The following is a 19974-nucleotide window of genomic DNA, read 5'->3' as shown; positions in this document are numbered from 1 at the left end:
TTTTGGCCCATTTCAAATAGTTACGGTGCTTTTGGAACATCCCATTCCAGATTTAGTCGTCCCCGTACTGTTGTAATAACCTCTGCTCTTCTGGGAAGGCTTTCCACTAGATTTCGGAGTGTACCCACAGCCATGCTCCTAAATCTAGCGGAAAGCCTTCCCAGAATTCAACCACAAGAGAATTAGTGAGGCCAGGCACTGACGTCGGGCAAGAAGCCTGGTGCATGCCGGCTTTCCAAATTATACCAAAGATGTTCAGTGGGGTTGAGGTGTACTGGGGCAGTGAAGGGAAATCGTAATGCTACAGCATACAAAGACATTCTGTACAGTGGTGTGCTTCCAACTCTGTGGCGACCATTTTGGGAAGAACCACATATGGGTGTGATGGTCAGGAGTCCACAAACTTTTGGCCATATAGTGTTCTTCAGTACCATTTTTCAGCACAGACAGATTAATCACCAGTGTTGGGTGAGTTCATCAAAAAAAGTAATCGACTACAGATTACTAATTGTATTCTGATTACATTACTGATTACTGCACGTAAAGAGTAATCAGATTAGTTACTTTACTTTCACGTTACTTTCAAAACCTATCAAACCTACAAAAATACACTACAAAGTGAAACTCGTCGTTTTTTCAGTCATTTTTGCTCGCTAGTTTGATGTCGCTAGCCAAGGGGAGGCACAGCTAAGCTATCTATGACTACGTTTACATGGACAGCAGTAATCTCATTTTTGACCTTATTCTGAATAAGACAGTATTCTTATTCTTATATTCAATATAAGACAATTATTAAGGTGTTTACACGAGTCGCTTTTAGAATACTCCTTTCATGTTCAGGTTTTACATGTTATAGAACATAGAGCGATTAACGGCACACGTCATTACGTCACCGCGCCACGCCGTCCGACATTCCCTCCAGAATTTCACGTATCGACGTACAGTTCGTCTTCGTTATGGGAGCGTATACAGTTCTGGGTGTTTTTATTTTTAATTTTATGAAAGCTTCAAGTGCAGTTAATTATTTGTCGTGCTGTACGTGCAAATAAACCCACACGACGTTAATAGTGTGATTAAGGTGTGTACGTGTCTGTAACACACGTCGATAGCACGACTAAAACAGGAATACTCCACACGTCTTAATTCGATTTGTGTTTAGTTCGAGTATGACTTTAATCAGATTAAGGTAATAAAAAATTGTTGTTTACATGCTAGTTTCTTAATCAGAGTACCGTCTTGATCGGGTTAATATCGGATTATTGTTGTCCATGTAATATCCATATCGTGTTTACGTGAACTGGAACTCATATAGACATTTACACACCTTGTTTTCCTGCTCAGCATCAGAGGATGTTACTGTTTCAGTTTATAGCCATTTACTGGTTTAAAAAAAAAATCGGCGTATATCCGTTTTTCCTCACAATGACAGAATTGTGAGCAGTCACCCATTAAGACATGCGTGTTTCCACGTATTTTCCTGTTCAACTGAAGATATAATATTACACGCGGTGTTCTTTTACAGACGTTCAGTTACGTAGTGACAAACCGCTCCAAGCGGAGAATTATTCGCGGCTAAAGGAAAAATCTTCGGGCCAAAACGTGATTCATTTTAAAAATGCATTTGAACTTAGTATTGTTTTCTTAACAATTAATTTGTAACGCGAGTGACGTCATTTTATTGCCATCAGTGACGGTAATCAAATTACATACAGCAAATTTTAAATGTAATGCGTTACATTACTGCATTATCACAAACAGTCATTAGGTTCGAGTTTGTAACGCGTTACACCCGACTCTGTTGATAACACACACAAACCTGGTGCTGAATGGACAGATTTCAGATTCCTGTAGGGCTTGAATAACAAAATTCATGATTGGTCAACACATCTCAAGTGAAAGCTGTAGGTCTGCTGTTTATATTACAGCTAAATTCCACCTTGAAAATCGAAATGAGATAAGATGCAGTTTAAAGACTCCACACCAAGTAATTCCCAAATTATTAAACCATATATGACATGATTTTTCATGGCACTGATGTGATTACAGCCTATTAAAAGGCTGCATCAATTTCATTTCTGTGTAATTGTGTTAAATTTGACTTTTATCAGATTTATTCTGTAAATTTCTACCTTGTATGCACAAGGACTGTCTTACATCCTCTACGTTAAACTTACGTGGTTGGATTTTATTCAATTACAAATGAATAAAGTCATGAGGAAAGATACAAACACTAAACCCATTCCTGCACCTAACTTTAATCGTTTATAACTTTCAATAGGAATTGAGCTGAAAACATTTCGGTTAAAATCATTTACTTGAGTGCGGATATTTTCTATGCGTTTTTCACCTCTGGAACAATTTAGTTTTTCTTTTTTTTGCTTCTTTATACTTTAAAATCGGTATATAACTACACGGGTAGCTTGATATTTAGCTCATGATTGAAGGAAATCTTTTTTCCAGTGGAAACATAGCTCCGTTGGTATATTAGTATTATTATGCAGGGCAGCACCATAAGAATCGCTTGTACTTGTATTTCTACCTTTAATACATTTAAGATTCACCTTTCTTACTCTAGGTATGTATTTTATGTATATATATATATATATATATATATATATATATATATATACACGGTATATGGTGTAAGGCGCTCACTGGAGCCTTCATTAAGGCCATAAATAGAACTGCAGGCTATTTGTCATCTGTCTATGTGTAAGTAAATGCCCCCAGGTTCATGTTGTGTGTGTTATTATCACTGGCATGAGTGTATGTGTAGGAGCAGCAGGAGTGGGCTGGATGACAGGAGGCAGATGGCCATCTCTCCAGGGAAATCAGGGGGTAAATCTCTCCATTTAAAACCTACAGACTGCGCCAAGGCCGGACAGAGCAACAGTACCACAGACCTAGCAGAGGTTAATGAGAGGAAGGGGGGGGGGGGGGGGGGGGGGGAGATAGTAAGGACAATACCTAACCTTAAAAGCCTGCAATCTGAATGGAGTCTCTACTGGAGATTATTAAGTCCTTTCACAACGAGCACGGAGCATGTGCCTTTTAGAAACACGCTTCACACTATGATAAAATGCACCGTGATCACATGAGCCACCTGTGAGCAGTGTTACTTCTATACTGTAATCCTCTGACTTGGAAGCAGTAGGGAAAGTGTCATTCTTTCTCTCAGTCCCACATTTTTGGGAAACCATGCCTCAGTATCTAAACAGCCTGTATCTACATAGTGTTTTACTGCCTTGAAAGCTTTAAGCTTGAGAGCTAATTCAAATATAGTCCTGACATAAGTCTAATTAATAATATTCTTAAAGAAAACCAAAATCACATGATTTTTGGCATTGGTTTTTCAGGCCAAAGTGTCATAATTTATGGTCAAAAAGTCAAAATGGACTGGAAAATGTTTTGAATTAATTGCAATACTAAGCAATGTAACACATTATCGTGCACCTCGAACCCTTTTTGTCATATTGTTTTACTGATCCATCCATCCATCCATTTTCTATACCACTTATCCTTCAGGGTCGAGGGGAACCTGGAGTCTATCCCAGGGAGCATGGGGCACAAGGCGGGGTACACCCTGGACAGGGTGCCAATCCTTCGCAGGGCACACTCACATACACACTCACACACCCATTCATACACTACGGACACTTTGGACACGCCAATCAGCCTACCATGCATGTCTTTGGACTGGGGAGGAAACCGGAGTACCCGGAGGAAACCCCCACAGCACGGGGAGAACATGCAAACTCCGCACACACAGGGCAGCAGTTGGAATCGAACCCCCGACCCTGGTTGTGTGAGACAAACGTGCTATAATATCCATAATAAATCTAAGTAGCATCAATCGTCCTTAATTATTGGAAGCTGATCCAGCATTCATTTGTCTTACTTAGTCAGCTGTATACATTAGAATGTCCAAAAAAAGATTACTTTACAAATATTACAAATGAATTTTAGTCAATAGGGTCAGCATACTGCTAACCCTAACCCCAACTGACCCACACGGTCGTTCCACAGACCAGTTATGGTGGAGATTATGGCCGCCAATTAGTTGAAGCCAATTATCAAAGTAGTTTTACTGTCCACACAGCACTATATCTCCACCATTGTGAGCTAAAAGCTAGATCTCATCTCCTGTAATGCAAATGAAGCCTCTTTAACATGCTCTTTAACACTAATAGCTTGACGCTAATGTGAAGAGAGAAATGGCTCATCATGTGGTTTTTTTTCTAATCCCAAATGAGGAAGCAGACCGTTCTATAAAACCTCTGCAATTAACACATTTCATGTCTGAGCCTGAATCTCAGCAGGTGGGCACACATCTACTTTACTAAGGTTTGGTTTAACCGTCACTTGGTCATAACGGGGAATTCAGAGTTAAATTATTACTAATATTATGAGATGCGGAAGTTAGGCTAGTCACTACATGGCTACATACTGATGAATACATTTTACTTGTATTGACTTACAGTCGCACCAGTAAACATTAGGCTTCTTAAAACCATTCGAATAGACCTCGTGGGTCCATACATTAAAGTTGAGAAGCTTGTGACAGCACTGTTGCAAGGCAATTGAAATATATGGACACCAACTATAAACTAACTATCTGTAGACTAAGGTTAACGACGTAGCTAGCGATGTAGAAGCGATAAGGTCTTTCATGTGAACAATGTGAAGGAAGAGTGAAAATAGAAACGAGACAAAACTGTCAGGAAAATGAACATTTTCTGGAGAAGTGTGGGTTAATTGCTAAAAAAAGAGATTTCCTACCAACATAATTACGCCATAATTACACTTAGCATTGAGCGCTAACTCTTGGCCAGGTATAGAGAACACTGTGTCAAAACAACTGAACTCTGAGTTATCCTAATTTGGAATTTGATTGGCAAATGATCATGATGAATCATTTCATTAAATGTGTTTAGAATCACTAAACGAAAAATAAAGCTTGGAATGAAGTAACTGATATTATTGTTGCCTCTATTGACAGTTATGACTAAATTGTAACGAGTTAGCTAACTACAATATGTGCAACGTAATATAAGTGTCGTTAGCTAGATTACACCATATTATCCTACCTCCAGAGTACATGTTTTATATTTTTTATCGTCCCTCCCTGAATTGTGGTCTCCCAGTCAAACGGCAGTAATCAAGCGTTGTGTTCCGAGACAATAAATAGTTGGGTGATTCCAACTTGTGTAAGGGGGGGGGGGGAGCTTTTAGTATTTTTATGTCATTTATTATGACAAACTCACAAACGATTTGGAAAGGAATATATTACTTCTGCATGTATTTCAGTTGATCATGGTATAAATATGGGCGGGGTGGGGGTGGGGGGGAGCTTGTAATTGCTAACGAACATAAACTAATTGCTACCCAGTTCCCCCTAAAAAAAAACTACGCTAAACTACGCCCCTGGACCACAGTAGTGTTAACGACATCATCATCATCATCATCATCATCATCATCAGCGGACATGGCAAATCACACTTTTCGGGAAATAAAAGCAAGAAGGGACGCCGATTTTAACGGGAACGTAAACGTCAGCGCGAGCTAGCCGACGTGCTGTAAACGGAGTGCGGCTTCTTCGGGAACTGTTTCCGCTAGCGGAGCAAAAATAAACCGAACACGTGGTCGTATTGTATCCGGAATGTCCCTTACGTGATATTAATTTCCTTTTATACTGTACTGAACTGTTGTGTAAATGCAGTCGTACGGTTATACTGAACATCAGCAGGGCTCTGATGACCTACAGCCAAATCACAACCGTGCCGATATTCAGTATAACCGCACTCTTCCTCGTGCGATACTGCTAAAATGCATCTACCATCATTTCTGGACTGTCCCCGCAAGTGACACAACTGACACGTCACCTGTTTGTGTGAATGTGGGGACAGACTGTAGTGTACATTCGGTGTCCAGAAAGTGTCGGAGGTGTAATTCGACAGACAGCCTAGGTGTCTGACAAACGGTATGACTTCTAATGAACCAGCAGGTGTTCAGTCAAGGTGAGATGAACACTGCACGCATGGATTCCCCTCTGCAGGTGTTCGTTAAACACTGTAAATGTTGTTCTCATGGCTCTGTCAGTGCTATGCGAATGTTAACTGGCCACACTTACAACTAGAACACGTTCTGAATACGTTGCCAAGGCAACAGAGGAACGGTAGTAGGCGTGACCAGAGCTCACGGTGAACTTAGCCAGAGCTCTCTATGTATGGTGGGCGGGCGTGGCTAAGTGTGCAGGAGTGGGCGGAGCTAAGGAGGTTGTGGTTTCTCCCTGTGTTTGAGGCGCTTCTGCTGCTGTATGCGTTAATGGGGGCAGCCGGAAAAGGGGTGGAGAGAATGTACTGCATTTTATTTTTTCGTTTATTTCGCAAGTGTCATCGCTGTAAAAACATCTGATAGCTCATGTATCGGTTGTAATTCACCCCTGATCGCTTTTAAAAGGCTTTTTTATTTTATTTTATTACACCGTTGATGTGATTTGGTGCTCTTGAAGATGGCCGGTTGCATTACGAGGGCTTTTCTCACCGTGTACCGAGTAACCATTTCATTGCGCGCGATCTCACCTCTTTTGCGCTAATTAGTCATTTATTATTATTATTATTATTACTATTATTATTATTATTATTCCCCGTCGTTTAAGCGTGTGTGGGGAGGACAGGTCTCCCCCCGTGCTGTATTTTAATGACCGGTTTCGTGCTTTGCTGTGCGATGTACATGGAGAAAACCAATGTGCTCCGGGGTAAGAGCCTTTGCACCCTTTATTTTTGTATTTAAATTAATTAATTAATTAATTTTTAGATATGTGCATTTTCATTGCTTGATGATTGGAATTAAAAGATGTTCATGCCCATCATCTTCACGTGCATCTGCACCACGCGCTCTGCATTATGATCATATTCATCTCATATTTCGTCTGAAGCAGCTGCAAGGATACAAATGCATCCGAGCAAATATGCAAAAAAAAAAAGTGAATATTCCTTGCAACAGCTGCAGTTGTGTCAGTAAATACCTTCTAATCTCATTAATCTGCACGTCGCACGTCATAAATCTGTTTAATGTCTCGCGCAGCATCGGTTTTGGACTTTGATTGACAGGTTTTTTTTTTCGTTTTTTTTTCACTTATGTAGAGTGGCTATCTGGTGTACAGGGAGGAAGGATGCAGTCAGGGATGCAGTAGATGCTATGCTGGCATCTAGGTTGCATGCAATGTGTGTGTGTGTGTGTGTGTGTGTGTGCGCGCGCTAGTGTGTGATTCTCAAGGATGCACTACTGCCATGGCCAACCCTGGTGTCTGTATGCGTTTAAAGGTTAGGCCATGATGCAGGAACCCGAACCACACGAGTCTTGTGTGTGTGGTAGTTCCAGCTGCAGAAACGTCTACAGATGCATGCGCATGCTGCAGTATCCTGCAGCTGCAGTGTTTCTCATGTCCTGTGCCATAGGAATCTATAAATGCCCTGCTATGAAGGGATGCAAACACTATGCCCACGCTCCCTCTGTCGTGCCATGTTGTGGTGGGCGTTACTGGTGTTTCTGTTTCCTGCTCAGCTATTCATTTCTCCCTTTTCAAAAGCATCACCATGGATATCAGTGTAGCTGGCCTACTTTAAAAACAAAACCAAAAAAAAAAAAAAAAAAACCCCCACAAAAAACAGCTATCTATGGAATGCATGGTTTTCACAGTCTTTCCCTGTAGGATGAAGATGATGCACAGTCTTTCCCTGTACAATGTAGATGATGCACAGTCTTTCCCTGTAGTCGTGGTTGCATGAATGTAATTTTGATTGGCCGGCGTGTCGTATCGGTTACAGTGGATGACAGATGCATGACGAGCCATTGACAGAGTTGGAGGCCCAAATGTCACAGAAGGTTTATCTGATCTTTGAGATATATCAGTGTTTGTGCTTCATTCTACCTAAAGTCAGTCTCCTTTCTGAGTGTGATCAGTTGCATGCTTTCTGTTTTGGTATTTGATTATCCGTTATCCATTTATTTATTTATTTTCAAATTAATTTGTCGTGCACTAAATATTTCGTGCAGTCTGAGCATAGAGGTGGTGATGGTTAAGCGTGAAGGTGCACAATCCTGAGACGTGAACCGACAACATTCCAGACACTAGTGCAGACATAAATCGATGATTTATATCTGACACCGACTTCTAAAAGCGTCTGTGAACATATCAGGGAGAAAAAAACAAAACCCTAGCTCATCTGTTGACATCATGGCTTTAAATCGAGCGGGTGTCTGTGCGCCGGCTGTGTGTTGACTGTCCCGTCGGTTCAGTCTGGATAAAAATAGTCCACAGCCTGCAATTTGCAACAAGTATTCAGTCACTGTAGACAAGATAATATCGAACATTCCGTTTGTTTTTCCACGGCGTGACTGCTGCGTGAAAGCCACACAGCTCCGTCGTTGTTGTCGGGGTTTTTTTTTTTAAACATAAAATAAAACCCAGCCGTAGCTACTATATCATGCCAAACGCTAATGATTGCCTGAGAAGTTTACAAAATGCACCAACACTACACACTACAGCTACATCTCGCAGCTATCACATACAGATGTTTTCATACAAAGGTTTTCATACAAAGTCCGTCCCTTAAATTGGGTTGTACAGGATTCATGAAATATTCATGTTAAAGTCAGATAAGATGGATGACATTTTAAAATGGACCATTGATCCACAAGCACCTGCCAGAGCAGCAGGTCAGTTTTGTTGAACGAGTCCGGGTCTATAGATCTGCACAGATAGAGTCAATCAGACATCTGTTCTGCAGGGCACAAGCTCACAGAACAAACAGCTAAACCGAAAGCAGAAAGACAGAGGTCTGACGGAATCTGAGGTTTTTCTGTGTTGTGTTTGTGTGTGTTTGACTGTTCTGTTCGGATTAAAGCGACACTTGGGTCAAAAAAAAATAAAACACTGCCTTTGCAGCAGTAATACAGTGGGCCCTAGATTGAGATTTACCAGTTTGAACACTGGGAAACCCCTTCTGATGAGAGGTTAAAGTACATTTTTGAAGGATTATGGCAGCTTTGGTGCATCATTACACCAAACTCCTCCCACACAAGGGGGTATAGACTAATGATTGGTTGCTGAGGTTGAGGATTCCCAGTAATTGTTATATCATTAGACATAAATCTAGAAATGATATAAAATACCCAAAGATACCCAAAATAATTCATATTTCTGCATCCATCTATCTATCTATCTATCTATCTATCTATCTATCTATCTATATATATATATATATATATATATATATATATATATATATATATATATATATATACACACTACACACATATATTGTCATATAATTAAATGCATTTTAATCAGTCGGGTTTTTTTCTAGTTGCAGATTTTTAAAAAATTGACCAAGGACTGTGCCGTCTGTAAGATAAAGCATCTCTTAGAAAGAATGCCAAAAACATGTTTGTTAAAACTGTGGCCTACTTGACACTCGTCTGCTTACTCAGCCATTCATCTGTCTCCATTGTGGAGCCGTCTGAAGCCCAGAATCCTGTCTGCTCCACTGTTCCTCACTGCAGAGGAATCTGTGACTCTCCTAAAACGCTCGCTTTCCTTACACTGCAGGTTCCTGGTGTGTTCTGTTTGCCCATGCTTTAAAAGGAGTGTATGTGTGTGTGTGTGTGTGTGTGTGTGTGTTTGTGTGTGTGGGTGGGAATGTGGGTGGGCGGTTTGTGATTTTTGCTCTCTTGATTCATGCACAGCTTCTGACAGTTTGACCTTGAGCTCATTCATGCAGCTCTCAGATGTTTTGCCATAGTGCCGAGCCTCTGCATTAACTCACAGTAGATTTCAAATACACTTATATCAAACCAGTTTGTTTATCAAATCCATGGATTTTGTCAAGTAAGTAGGAAAAACGGCCGTGGACGTTTCCATATACAGATATAGACATGTAATCATCTTAATGTTTACCTAAAGGATTATCTACAGATTACTCATTTGAGCTATACCAGCTGAGAGGGTGTTTTCCGCCTCAGGCCCGGGTGTTAATTAGGGCTGTGTGATGTAATATGACGATAAATTGTCGTCGATAAGGGCTACGTGATCAATTATGTCTTAACACTTTGTTTGTCGTTATTTTTTAGAACAGGTCCACCAATTAGAAACAGCTGATTAGATGTCAAAATTGTTGTAGTAGGTTTTTAAAAGGTAAAATGTCATTTATTATCCTTTACTGGTAAATAATAAAGTGCCGGCAGTTTGTTAGCTGAACGAAATATCACGGTACACATGGTGAATTGTTCAAATGCCTTCAAGCACAATATTTTGGCTCATATTTCCATCTAAACATGTGGTCATGTGCTCATGATATTATTAAACATTATAAAGTTGGATTAACAGGACCTGAAATGAAACAGCGAGACTACAGCAAGCTAGTTTCGTGTTAGTGTTCGATAGATGACTTCTGATGGTCATTTATTCTGACAGAAACCTAAAAGTATTTTCAAACTGTGTACATGTGTACATGCTGCTTATTCACAAACAAGAGTCAGTAAAAAACCTTAACACTATCATAGCCTATTGAGTAGCTAGCTAACAGCTGGCTAACAGCTAGCTGATTAATGATTGTATTAGCTTGAAGCAAGGTACAAGGACACCAAACTGATATAGATAAAGCTATTTGTTGCAGATAACATACAGTATAGCCTAGCTCAAAATACAAACACTCACTGTTAGTCGACTAGCCACCCAGCGTCAGCTAGCAAGCTAGATTGACAGTTATTTCAGTAGCTAATTACAGAGGATATAGTCAATTTTTTCATTTTAATATAAATAATCTTACACTCTTTTTATAAATTGGGACTCTGAGGATGTTTCTGGGTTTAGTGATCTTCTTGCTGTACAACGAGGAAGTCCTACTGAAACCGGTTTCTCGAACACTTTCAAAAATGGCTGCCCTAGTAAGAATGCTAATTAGACATTTTAGCATTTTGCACTTAAGAATGGATCTCTGAAGGTTCAATAGGAGCGTACTTTAGTTCTGTATCCCTCTTTACTGTATCTTCTATCGGACTGAAAGACCGGCATGGGAAGTGGAGCATGAAAACCTCAGTCAGTCAGAAGGAAGCATCACTGCATATCCAGGTCGTTATTCATGTTAGCATTGTGTTAGCGTCAGGCCCCTGCCGGGAGATTGGTCTTACAAATGTACTTCACGCTCCTGTAAGTGTGTATAAACAAGACAAGTGCTCACATGTCATTCTAACGTCATTATAATTTCCTAATCTTGTATCTTTTTGTATCATATTATGTAGCACGTTCTCAATCTCATTTATTTCTAGTGCTGCGCATGTCATTTTAAATTTTTTAATCATTTGTCACGATTCGCTTCTCAGTGTAAAGGCAGAAACAGCTACACTTTTTCAACAAGTATAGCTCCGTGCTGAAGAGAAAGCTGCCTAAGCTATCTAGACAGCTAATGCTAGCAATATGCCACCTGCCATGGTGTGTTATGTTAGCTAGCTACGTTTATCCATCGAAAAAGTCTTCCGTTGTTAAAATTTTTCCATTGTTAAAAAAAAACTAACTCTAAAAAAAAAAGTTAGATATAGAGTTAACATTTATAAAGGGTTGTTAAAGACATTTGTAAAAGTTAGTTATGAAGCGACGGTAACAACAATATAAGCGATTCTACACTGTATAAACTTATGAACTGTAGATACAAGGTCAGTTTCAGAAATCTTAGTTTTGCAAATCATGACATGTTCAATGCTAACCCTAGTTCATCGTTTTACCATTTGCATGTTGACAGTTACCCTACGTTCACACGAACATGTGACAAAGCAACAGGCAACATACATGCATGATACGGAGCAAATTAGGTTGGATGTGGTAAAGCAGAAAAATCCAAACGTTTGGCTTGAATGAATACTCGGATCTTATGGCACGCGTGGTCCGACTTTTCTACAGTTCCCCCCTGAAGTTAGTTCCCATTTCAGTAGTTTCCACACAGCCAGAAGAGACAAACTACAAGCGATGACTTACTACTTGCTAGTTAAGGTAAGTTACATTGAGCAAGGGGGATGTAAACTTTTGAACAGGATGATCAGTGTAAATTGTCGACTTTTCTGTATTATTAATTTTTTTAGTCTAGTCTCTCGAGATACTGGATTTTTGATTTCCGTGAGCTGTAAGCCGTAATCGTCAAGATAAAAAAAAATAAAAAAATGCTTGAAATATTTTCACTTTATGGACTCACCATGGACTGCAATTCCCAGAACACTCACACACGCACAGAACACTCACATTCATTCTAATCATGCACACCTGCATCCAATTCACAGCACTCACAACCACGCTATAAAAGAGACTTTTTGAACACTATGACTTCGCGAAGTATTACGCTCGGTTACCTAGTCTCTGTCGTATTTCCAAGACTTATATCGTGTTTGCTTTTCTGATCTTTGACCTTGTTTTCTCTGTTGACCTCGATCCTCTACTCTGCCTAGTTTTGCCTATTTGCCTGATCGTTTGACCCTAGCCTGCCTTGTACTTTGATTTCTGCCTAATCCTGTGGACTTTGTTTGATTATACTGCCTTTCCTGCACTTGCTTCCGCCTCAGCTTCCATTACATGACAGTAACCGGTGGTTCATAAATTCCGATTCAAACATAATACGATGACTGTACTCACAGATACTAGGTTATAGATTTATGAATCTGGTCATGAATTTGTCCTTCATTACTTCACACTTTTAATGCAACATGTATTTGTGGTTCCATTGGCATGAAGATGCCGGCCTATTAGAGGGCTACTAAAATACCCAGCTTTATAGAAGACAGATTAGAAGACTTTAATTTGTGCTTTCTGAAAAAGAGCAGACAGACACTGTGGAATGAAAGAGAGAGAATTTATCCATCTGTTTAGATGTTTGAATGACGTAGGCTGGTCTAGAGACTGCAAAGGGGGGAAAAAATGGCAAGAACAAATGGAAAATATCTTTCCTCTGTCTGCTTTTTGATGACTATGGAACAATATGTCTTATGTGTCGCATAAATTTTCTCTACAGCTTTATGTTTTATGACTTCGATTTGTAACTCTCGCTTTGTGTTTGTATATTTGAAGGTGTATAGGATTACGACGAGGCATTTGTAGTAGTGCGTGACCTTCCGTATCGCGTTTCAAAAGCGATAGTGAAGACACTTGATGAATGTGTAACACGTGCTTGTATGTGTTCCGTGCAAAATGCTGTGCATTCTGGGTGCAAATATTTTACATTTCTCTCCTAAAATGGGCTTGTAGGTCAAAAAATTGCCGATTGGGTTCAGTCTAAACATCCGGCGCACTGGAGTATTTCAGAGAAGGTTTGAGAACTAAAACAAGGGATGAAATAAAGCAAACCCAGAAGACACTGAGCGGTCGAGTCTGCGGCCGGGATAGCTTTGTTTTCGCCCTCCTCTCCTGTTTTTTTCTCTTCCCCTTTAAGGCATTTTAACAGAGCATGTGGAAGTCATTTCAGCCCCCTGCCTACAGAAGTGGGTACGAGTGTCGTCATATGGAACCAATTACCTCCGGGTAATGGTACACATGCCAGAATTTCTTTCTCCTTTTTAGAAAAAAAAAAAAAAATCGTAACGTCACACGGGTAGTCTGCACACCATCCGACCTGTCTGTGGCACTTTTGAAAAAATTCCATGCCAGAATTTGTTTTTAATCATACTTTTTTTTTTTTTTTTCCAGAGAAGAATTTTTATGGCCCTGTTTACCCATGAGGCTGGCACAGCTCACTCGTTCAGCATTTCCTTGTTCTCGACGTCGTTATGCGACGGGAGCCATGAATTGTTGGGACTGATTTGAGCCTCTAAACAGCCAAATAATAACACAGCATGGCTACGCTGTAGGCCGACACTCTAACACACTGACCTACATAATCCACTCCAGACGCACGCAAGCAGCGTTCAAACCGTTCACGTTTTCAGAGAAATCTCCTAAAGCCACAGTTAAGAGCTCAATTACATGGAAATCGACCTGCCTGCTAAATTTAGCTGTGCATTCATAAAATAGGCCTACTGTAAATAAACAAACTCTTAGATTAATAGTGTTGTATATGATATATGAAATATGAAATATTTTTAATAATGATTATTTTAATTTCTAGGTTGAAAATCATTTGGGCTCTTGATTTTTACCTTTGGATTTTTTTTTTTCCCTTTACTACATTTGTGTGCGACACTGTGTTGCATGGATAACATATCATCGAGTGAATATCATCGAGCAAAATCTGAATTGTTTTATGCAAATTATTGATCGTATAATGTTAAAAAAAAAAACTAAACAAACCATTAAAATAGCTTCAAGCAGTGATTACGGGGTCCAAGCACTCTCCTCTTGTGATTGAGTGTGGAAGTGCGCAAGTTATGACTTAATCGTTTGTGTTTGGCTCCGTCATGAAATCGTAAGTTGCGTAATGGATGTTTTCATTTTGCGAAGGAGAAGTTTATTAGTCAAATGGTTTCGCGTTTATCAGAGCAAGACTAGCCACTACGGAACAGAAATTGCAGTTCAGTCGTCTTTTACATCGTTTTAGATGTCAGTTATCAGAGCGTGAGTTGAAACTGGATCAAAAGCTACTGGTAGTGTTTAATCCGGCCCTAAAGCTCTCACCGCGTAATGACGCTGTCATCGCATCCCCTCGGTTATTCCACCGCATGGCTTGAATGCGAAAATCTCTCAGCTGTCAGGAAACCGTTCTGTAAGACTGTAATCCAAGCCGCGTACCAAACGCATTCATCAAAGTGAGTTTATTTGGATTTGCATTTAAAGAGTGGGATTTCTTTCATCTGGTGCTCTTCTGTGTATCACCTCGAGTCCAGTAGCAGCCAATGAGAAGTGCTTCTTATAATCTGAGCCGCTCTGTTTACACTGAAGCCTGAAAGAAGTGTAGTGTTTATGACTACAGCAGAGAGAAAGAGAGAGAGAGAGAGAGTGGGAGAGTACATATTGAGAGAAATGAGTGAAGCGTCCGATCAGAATAATTAGGAGATATTACAGGACTGATCAAATGCAAACTAATTCCTCCATGACGTGCTCTAATGCCTTATATACACACCCAGAAAAAAAGGTTCAATATAGCGTCTTAAAACAGAGGGGCTGACACGTATGGCTAAGACAGAGCATTTACTGTTTTCGACTCCTTGATGTGGTCCAATAGACACCTGAAACATACAGTTTTCTGCTTTCTTAGAAAAGAGTATGTTTAGAAAAAAAAATTATTTTAGGTGAACTTTGACCTGTGTATTTGTAAAGCTCAATCTTGCGTGCCAGTAGAAAACAAGAAAGCCTGTGGTCTACTTGGTCAGTGAAAAAAATCAGTCATTTTTAAACAGTGGTCACACTGGATGCTGTTTGCCTCGCGGTTTTCTTACTGTTGCTTACTAATTTTAATACTTACTAATTCACTAAAAGGTTATTTATTTGTTTTGTCTTTTTTGGGGAACCCATGCAGAACCCTACAACAGAGGGTTTCTCTTTTAGAGAGGGCTCATAGGGGTTTATCCAAAGAGCCCAGTGTTTACTACTGAGAGTGTTTACTACTGAATAACGAATGTGTTGACACACTCTTTCGGTTTTATATTGAAGTGTTGAGAAATTAATGATATTTAAACACCGTATGCAAAAGACTGATCTCTCGCTCTCTCTTTCTAATTGTCTCTCTCAGGCCCGTCCGCGTCCAGTCCTCGGCTCCTGACTAAGAGTCTGTCTCTGGAGCCGGGCCCGTGTCCAGGAGCCCATGAGGCCCCTCAGCGTCTCTGTTCGGACCCCGGGCCTCTGGGACTGCAGCACTGCAACGGCACAAGCGAGAACGAACCTCAAAACGCCCCACCTTTGCCCCCTAAAACACGGCCGCCATTACCCGGTCCCAAACCGCTAGGTGGGTCTGCCAGTCCTCTTTTTGTTCAGACGACATGTATGTAATATTTTTTTTAATGTTTACAATGTTTGCTGGATTTTATTTAAGGAATAAATCACTTAGGGCTGTGCTGTTGTACTGTATTATAAAACAGCATGTCTTAAAGCGCATTATTCCCCTTATACTGCAGCAATTTGGCAACTCATGATTTTAATTATATAAATAAACAATACAGTCTATATTTTATATGTTTATAGCTATGTTTAATGTTGTGTAAGGTCTGTGAAACAAGTAGAGCATTATTAAAAACCTGTAATAGTAATATCAGATAATATAATCTGGCCCAGAAATACTGCATGGCCCTGTCTGCCCCTCTAGTCACGTGACCCGGTCAGACTTACAATAGCGATTGCTTTATTGATTTTGTCTTGCTCAGTGCCCCCGAAACCAGCACATCTCCAACAACAGGGCGGTCGCCGACCCCGGCCCCCGGACAAACCCCTACCCCCGCCTCCATCCCGCCCACTCCCAGCAGACCCTCGCCAATCACGGACAGGCCTGCCGCGGGCCGAGGGAAGCTCCTCCCCAACGTGTGTCCTGTCACTCATCGAGAGATTTGAGCGGTGAGAGAGAAGCGCATCCTTACAGCATCCTTTTTACATTACTGTAGTCGCTGTTTGTCCTCCCAGAATGTAATTATCACATTCATGTCAGGAAGCATGAGGTGAAACATTTCCAGTCTTACTTTATTATAACTTGTTATTGTTTTGTGTGTTTTCAGGGAGCAAATCATCATGGTGCCCGATATCACAGGGGGGGTGATGTGTATGCCGAGGGTACCTGATCCACAGCCTGCTACGGACGCTATTTTACCCTGCGCTTCCCTCAACGAGCCGACAGAGCCTCCTTCTGTCAAGAAGGAGCTGGAGAAAGGATCAGAGGAAGAGGAGGAAAAAGAGGAGGAAGTCAAAGAGGAAGGGGAAGTGCAGGAGGACTTAGAGGAGGACGATAACGAGCTGGGAGCCTCCTGCTCCGAAAAGCGACTCTCCACGGAGTCCGGCTACGGCGCCTCCGACAAACTCCTGGACGCGATGGAGATAAGAGACCTCGGCCACTCGGAAATCCCTCCTGACCGCCTGTCCCTTCCTCCACAGCAAACGGACACTAAACTAGCCAATCGGGACAGTGGCATTGACAGCATCAGCTCTCCGTCTCACAGTGAGGAGCTGTGCTTCGCCGGAGATGACCGAGAGGTGTGCATGTCTCTTCCTCGCCTGTCCTCCTCTTCCTCGTGCGGTTGTGTGGAAGGACCAGCAGGAGAAGGCGTTGTCGCTGCCGTGGAGGAAGGAGCGAGGGACTCGGAGGGAGACAGCGATTTGGAAGAAGGGAGCGGGGATGAGAGTGAGAACGCCATGGCCATACAGCCTCAGCCCAAAGCAGAGAGACAAGACTCTGTTGAGGTAGGTTTGGTTATAAAACTGTTGTTAGAAACAAGAGGATTCACAATAGATTTTTATTTATTTATTTAAACATTCTGGGAATTTGAATGAATTTTGGATATCGGAATGAATCGTATTACATTTATATAGAATTTTGTGGAATATGATAATATCAGAAATGGGCGAATTTTCTTACGTTGTTATATAACATTGCAATACTATAATGCTGGCATATTTATAAATTCTTCACTCAGCTGCTATCAGTTGTGGCCAGAACTTAAAGTGCACCTATTATGGGTTTTTCAGATATTCCCTTTCATGTCGTGTGTTATAGAGCTGTTTGTGAATGTACAACCGTCTGCAAAGTTTCAAAAATCTAAGCGCACGACAAACCGAGTTATCGACTCCCAAAAGAAGGAAGCGATTCTGAACAGCTGAATCGAGTCGTTAGTGATTCCAGACTTTACTTCCTGTACTAACCTACGTTAGTTTGTAATAAAAAGCCCCGCCTCTGGTCTTCATCGGCTGCTCGCTGACAGACGGAGCTGAAACTCGTTACGGTAGTGGGCGTTTCCTTTTTGAAACACGCTGACAGTAATAGACCAATCACAACAGACTGGGACATCTGACCAATCAGAGCAGAGTATGCTCTCTGAAAGGAGGAGTTCAGAATGAATCCTTTAGAACGGATCATTGAACGAGTCGTTTGTGATACTGAGTAATGCTGCAATTTAAATTATGAGCACATTAAAGTGTTTTTGATCTCGGATGCATGTAAATCTATTGTATGGCATATGGGTATAGTTACATATAGCATATGGGTGAAGTTTAACTGGAGTGAGAAAGCGATTCAATCCTGAATCAACCCAACTGCAGGAAGTGAACCAAACATGGGGTTTGTTTTGGGTTGTAGAAATGTTCTGGAGATTTGGACCAACAAACAAAAAGGGCAAATAAATGACGGTTGCGAAATATGAAATGTTTTAAAACTACTTAATTGTATCCTTAGCGAACCATTTGCTTAGCGCCAGCTTCGTGTTCTTCGTGCTCAGTTGATTTTTTTTGTGATTCTACACACTTGGCACAGGTTTGTTGACCTTTTCCCGTTGCTGTATTTGTGAACCGAATCAGAGTGTTCTCCGAGTACGTTCTTAGCTCTACACGCCTACATGCTTTTGGAAGTGCCTTTAGAACCAACTTTGTTCCAAGAATGCATCAACAATCCTACCTCATATCTCTGACACCAAGCCAAAATATTATTTGCTTGACTTGAATTAAAGCCTTAAAATTCCACATCTGGTGAATGTACACCATCTAGGTTACGCCTGCCCCCCCACCAGATAATAACAAATGATTACAGGCTCAAGGAATCATAGTGCCAAGGATTTAACTAATGTAAATGATCCTCGAAATCAGAAGCCGCCATCCGGTTATATCTGCTACTAAAAAAATCAACGTGAAACCTAATCATCCTTCATTATGAAAATGTCACCGAGAGTTTCTGATTTGATTGGATCTCCTCAGCAGGACTCCTCTTGATCATGTACTCATTTTAAGCCCACCCTTTATTACAGTTAAACTGCTCTTCACCGCATTGTCACCTGCACTAATGGTCACAGGAATACCAAGAATATTTCTGCCATACCCTCACGTCAACACTGTAATTTTATGCTCTCTATTTGCGCCTGCATTATGACCCTGAAAATATGGGCCGTAGAAACGTCTGCACGCAAAAGAATGTCAAGTGTCCTGGAGGACACTGAGCTTTGACTACACTCTTGACTTTCGAAATGTCAATCCAGATGTCCAACAGATGTGTGTGTGCGTGTGTGTGTGTGTGTGTGTGTGTTTTGCCTTGCAGCTATCAGTGCAACAGCGTGTGTTTAACATTGCCAACGAGCTCCTCCACACGGAGAAGGCGTACGTGTCCAGGCTTCACCTCCTGGACCAGGTGTTCTGCAGGCGGCTGATGGAGGAGGCACGAGCACGAGGCTCTTTCCCCTGCGAGGTGGTGATGGGTATCTTCTCCAACATCTGCTCTATCTACTGCTTCCATCAACAGTTCCTGCTGCCAGCTCTGGAGAAACGCATGGAGGAGTGGTGAGTGAATAGGGGACAGGAGGCAGGAGAGAAACAAGCTAAAGGCACACTCATGGTAGTAAGTGAAACATGTCATTCCTTTAAGTGGACGTCTACAGCGATTAAAGGTTTTGTATCCCAGAAAAAATGAAGTTACGAAACCACAGTCTAATTGCGGAGAATCAAAATGGACAAATGTCTTCATCACCGATCTTCCAGTCCCGCCTTGGTCAGCCCTGAGATATGAGATATATAGGAGATATTTCACACGGAGATATGAACTGCAAATTTGTAATCTGACTGCAGCTTGAAATATGGAAGGAACTGAAGAATAGGGACAGCGATGGAAGTGAGGGAGTGAAAGATAAGTGAGAGAAAGATGAAAGAGGAGTGCAGAGAGGGAGAGTGGGGGTGAGAGTAAATAATGTGGAAAGGAGGTTAAACATGGCCAAAGTAAGCAGGAGTGTGAGAGAACAAAGATAGTGTAAGAGCGACAAAGACACAGTGTTGGTGAGAAAGTGAGAGAGCAGACTGTTAGCTGAGTCGTACCACAGTGC

General features: G+C 41.2%; 1 protein-coding gene across 2 annotated transcripts in view; it reads left to right on the top strand.

Moving 5' to 3' along the window:
- Positions 1 to 19974, top strand: part of fgd1 (FYVE, RhoGEF and PH domain containing 1) — a 54274-nt gene that overhangs the window by 18196 nt on the left and 16104 nt on the right. For both annotated transcript variants that reach the window (XM_047155732.2, XM_017468996.3), the window contains exons 2-5: positions 15708 to 15920; positions 16336 to 16522; positions 16681 to 17359; positions 19200 to 19438. In XM_047155732.2, coding sequence (XP_047011688.1) covers positions 15708 to 15920; positions 16336 to 16522; positions 16681 to 17359; positions 19200 to 19438 — 1318 coding nt within the window. The remainder of the gene's footprint in view (positions 1 to 15707; positions 15921 to 16335; positions 16523 to 16680; positions 17360 to 19199; positions 19439 to 19974) is intronic.

Source organism: Ictalurus punctatus, chromosome 5 (genome assembly GCF_001660625.3).
Source record: "Ictalurus punctatus breed USDA103 chromosome 5, Coco_2.0, whole genome shotgun sequence".
NCBI classification, from domain to species: Eukaryota; Metazoa; Chordata; class Actinopteri; order Siluriformes; family Ictaluridae; genus Ictalurus; species Ictalurus punctatus.
The sequence above is the reverse complement of the archived record's forward strand: the minus strand, read 5'-3'. Positions and strand labels throughout refer to the sequence as shown.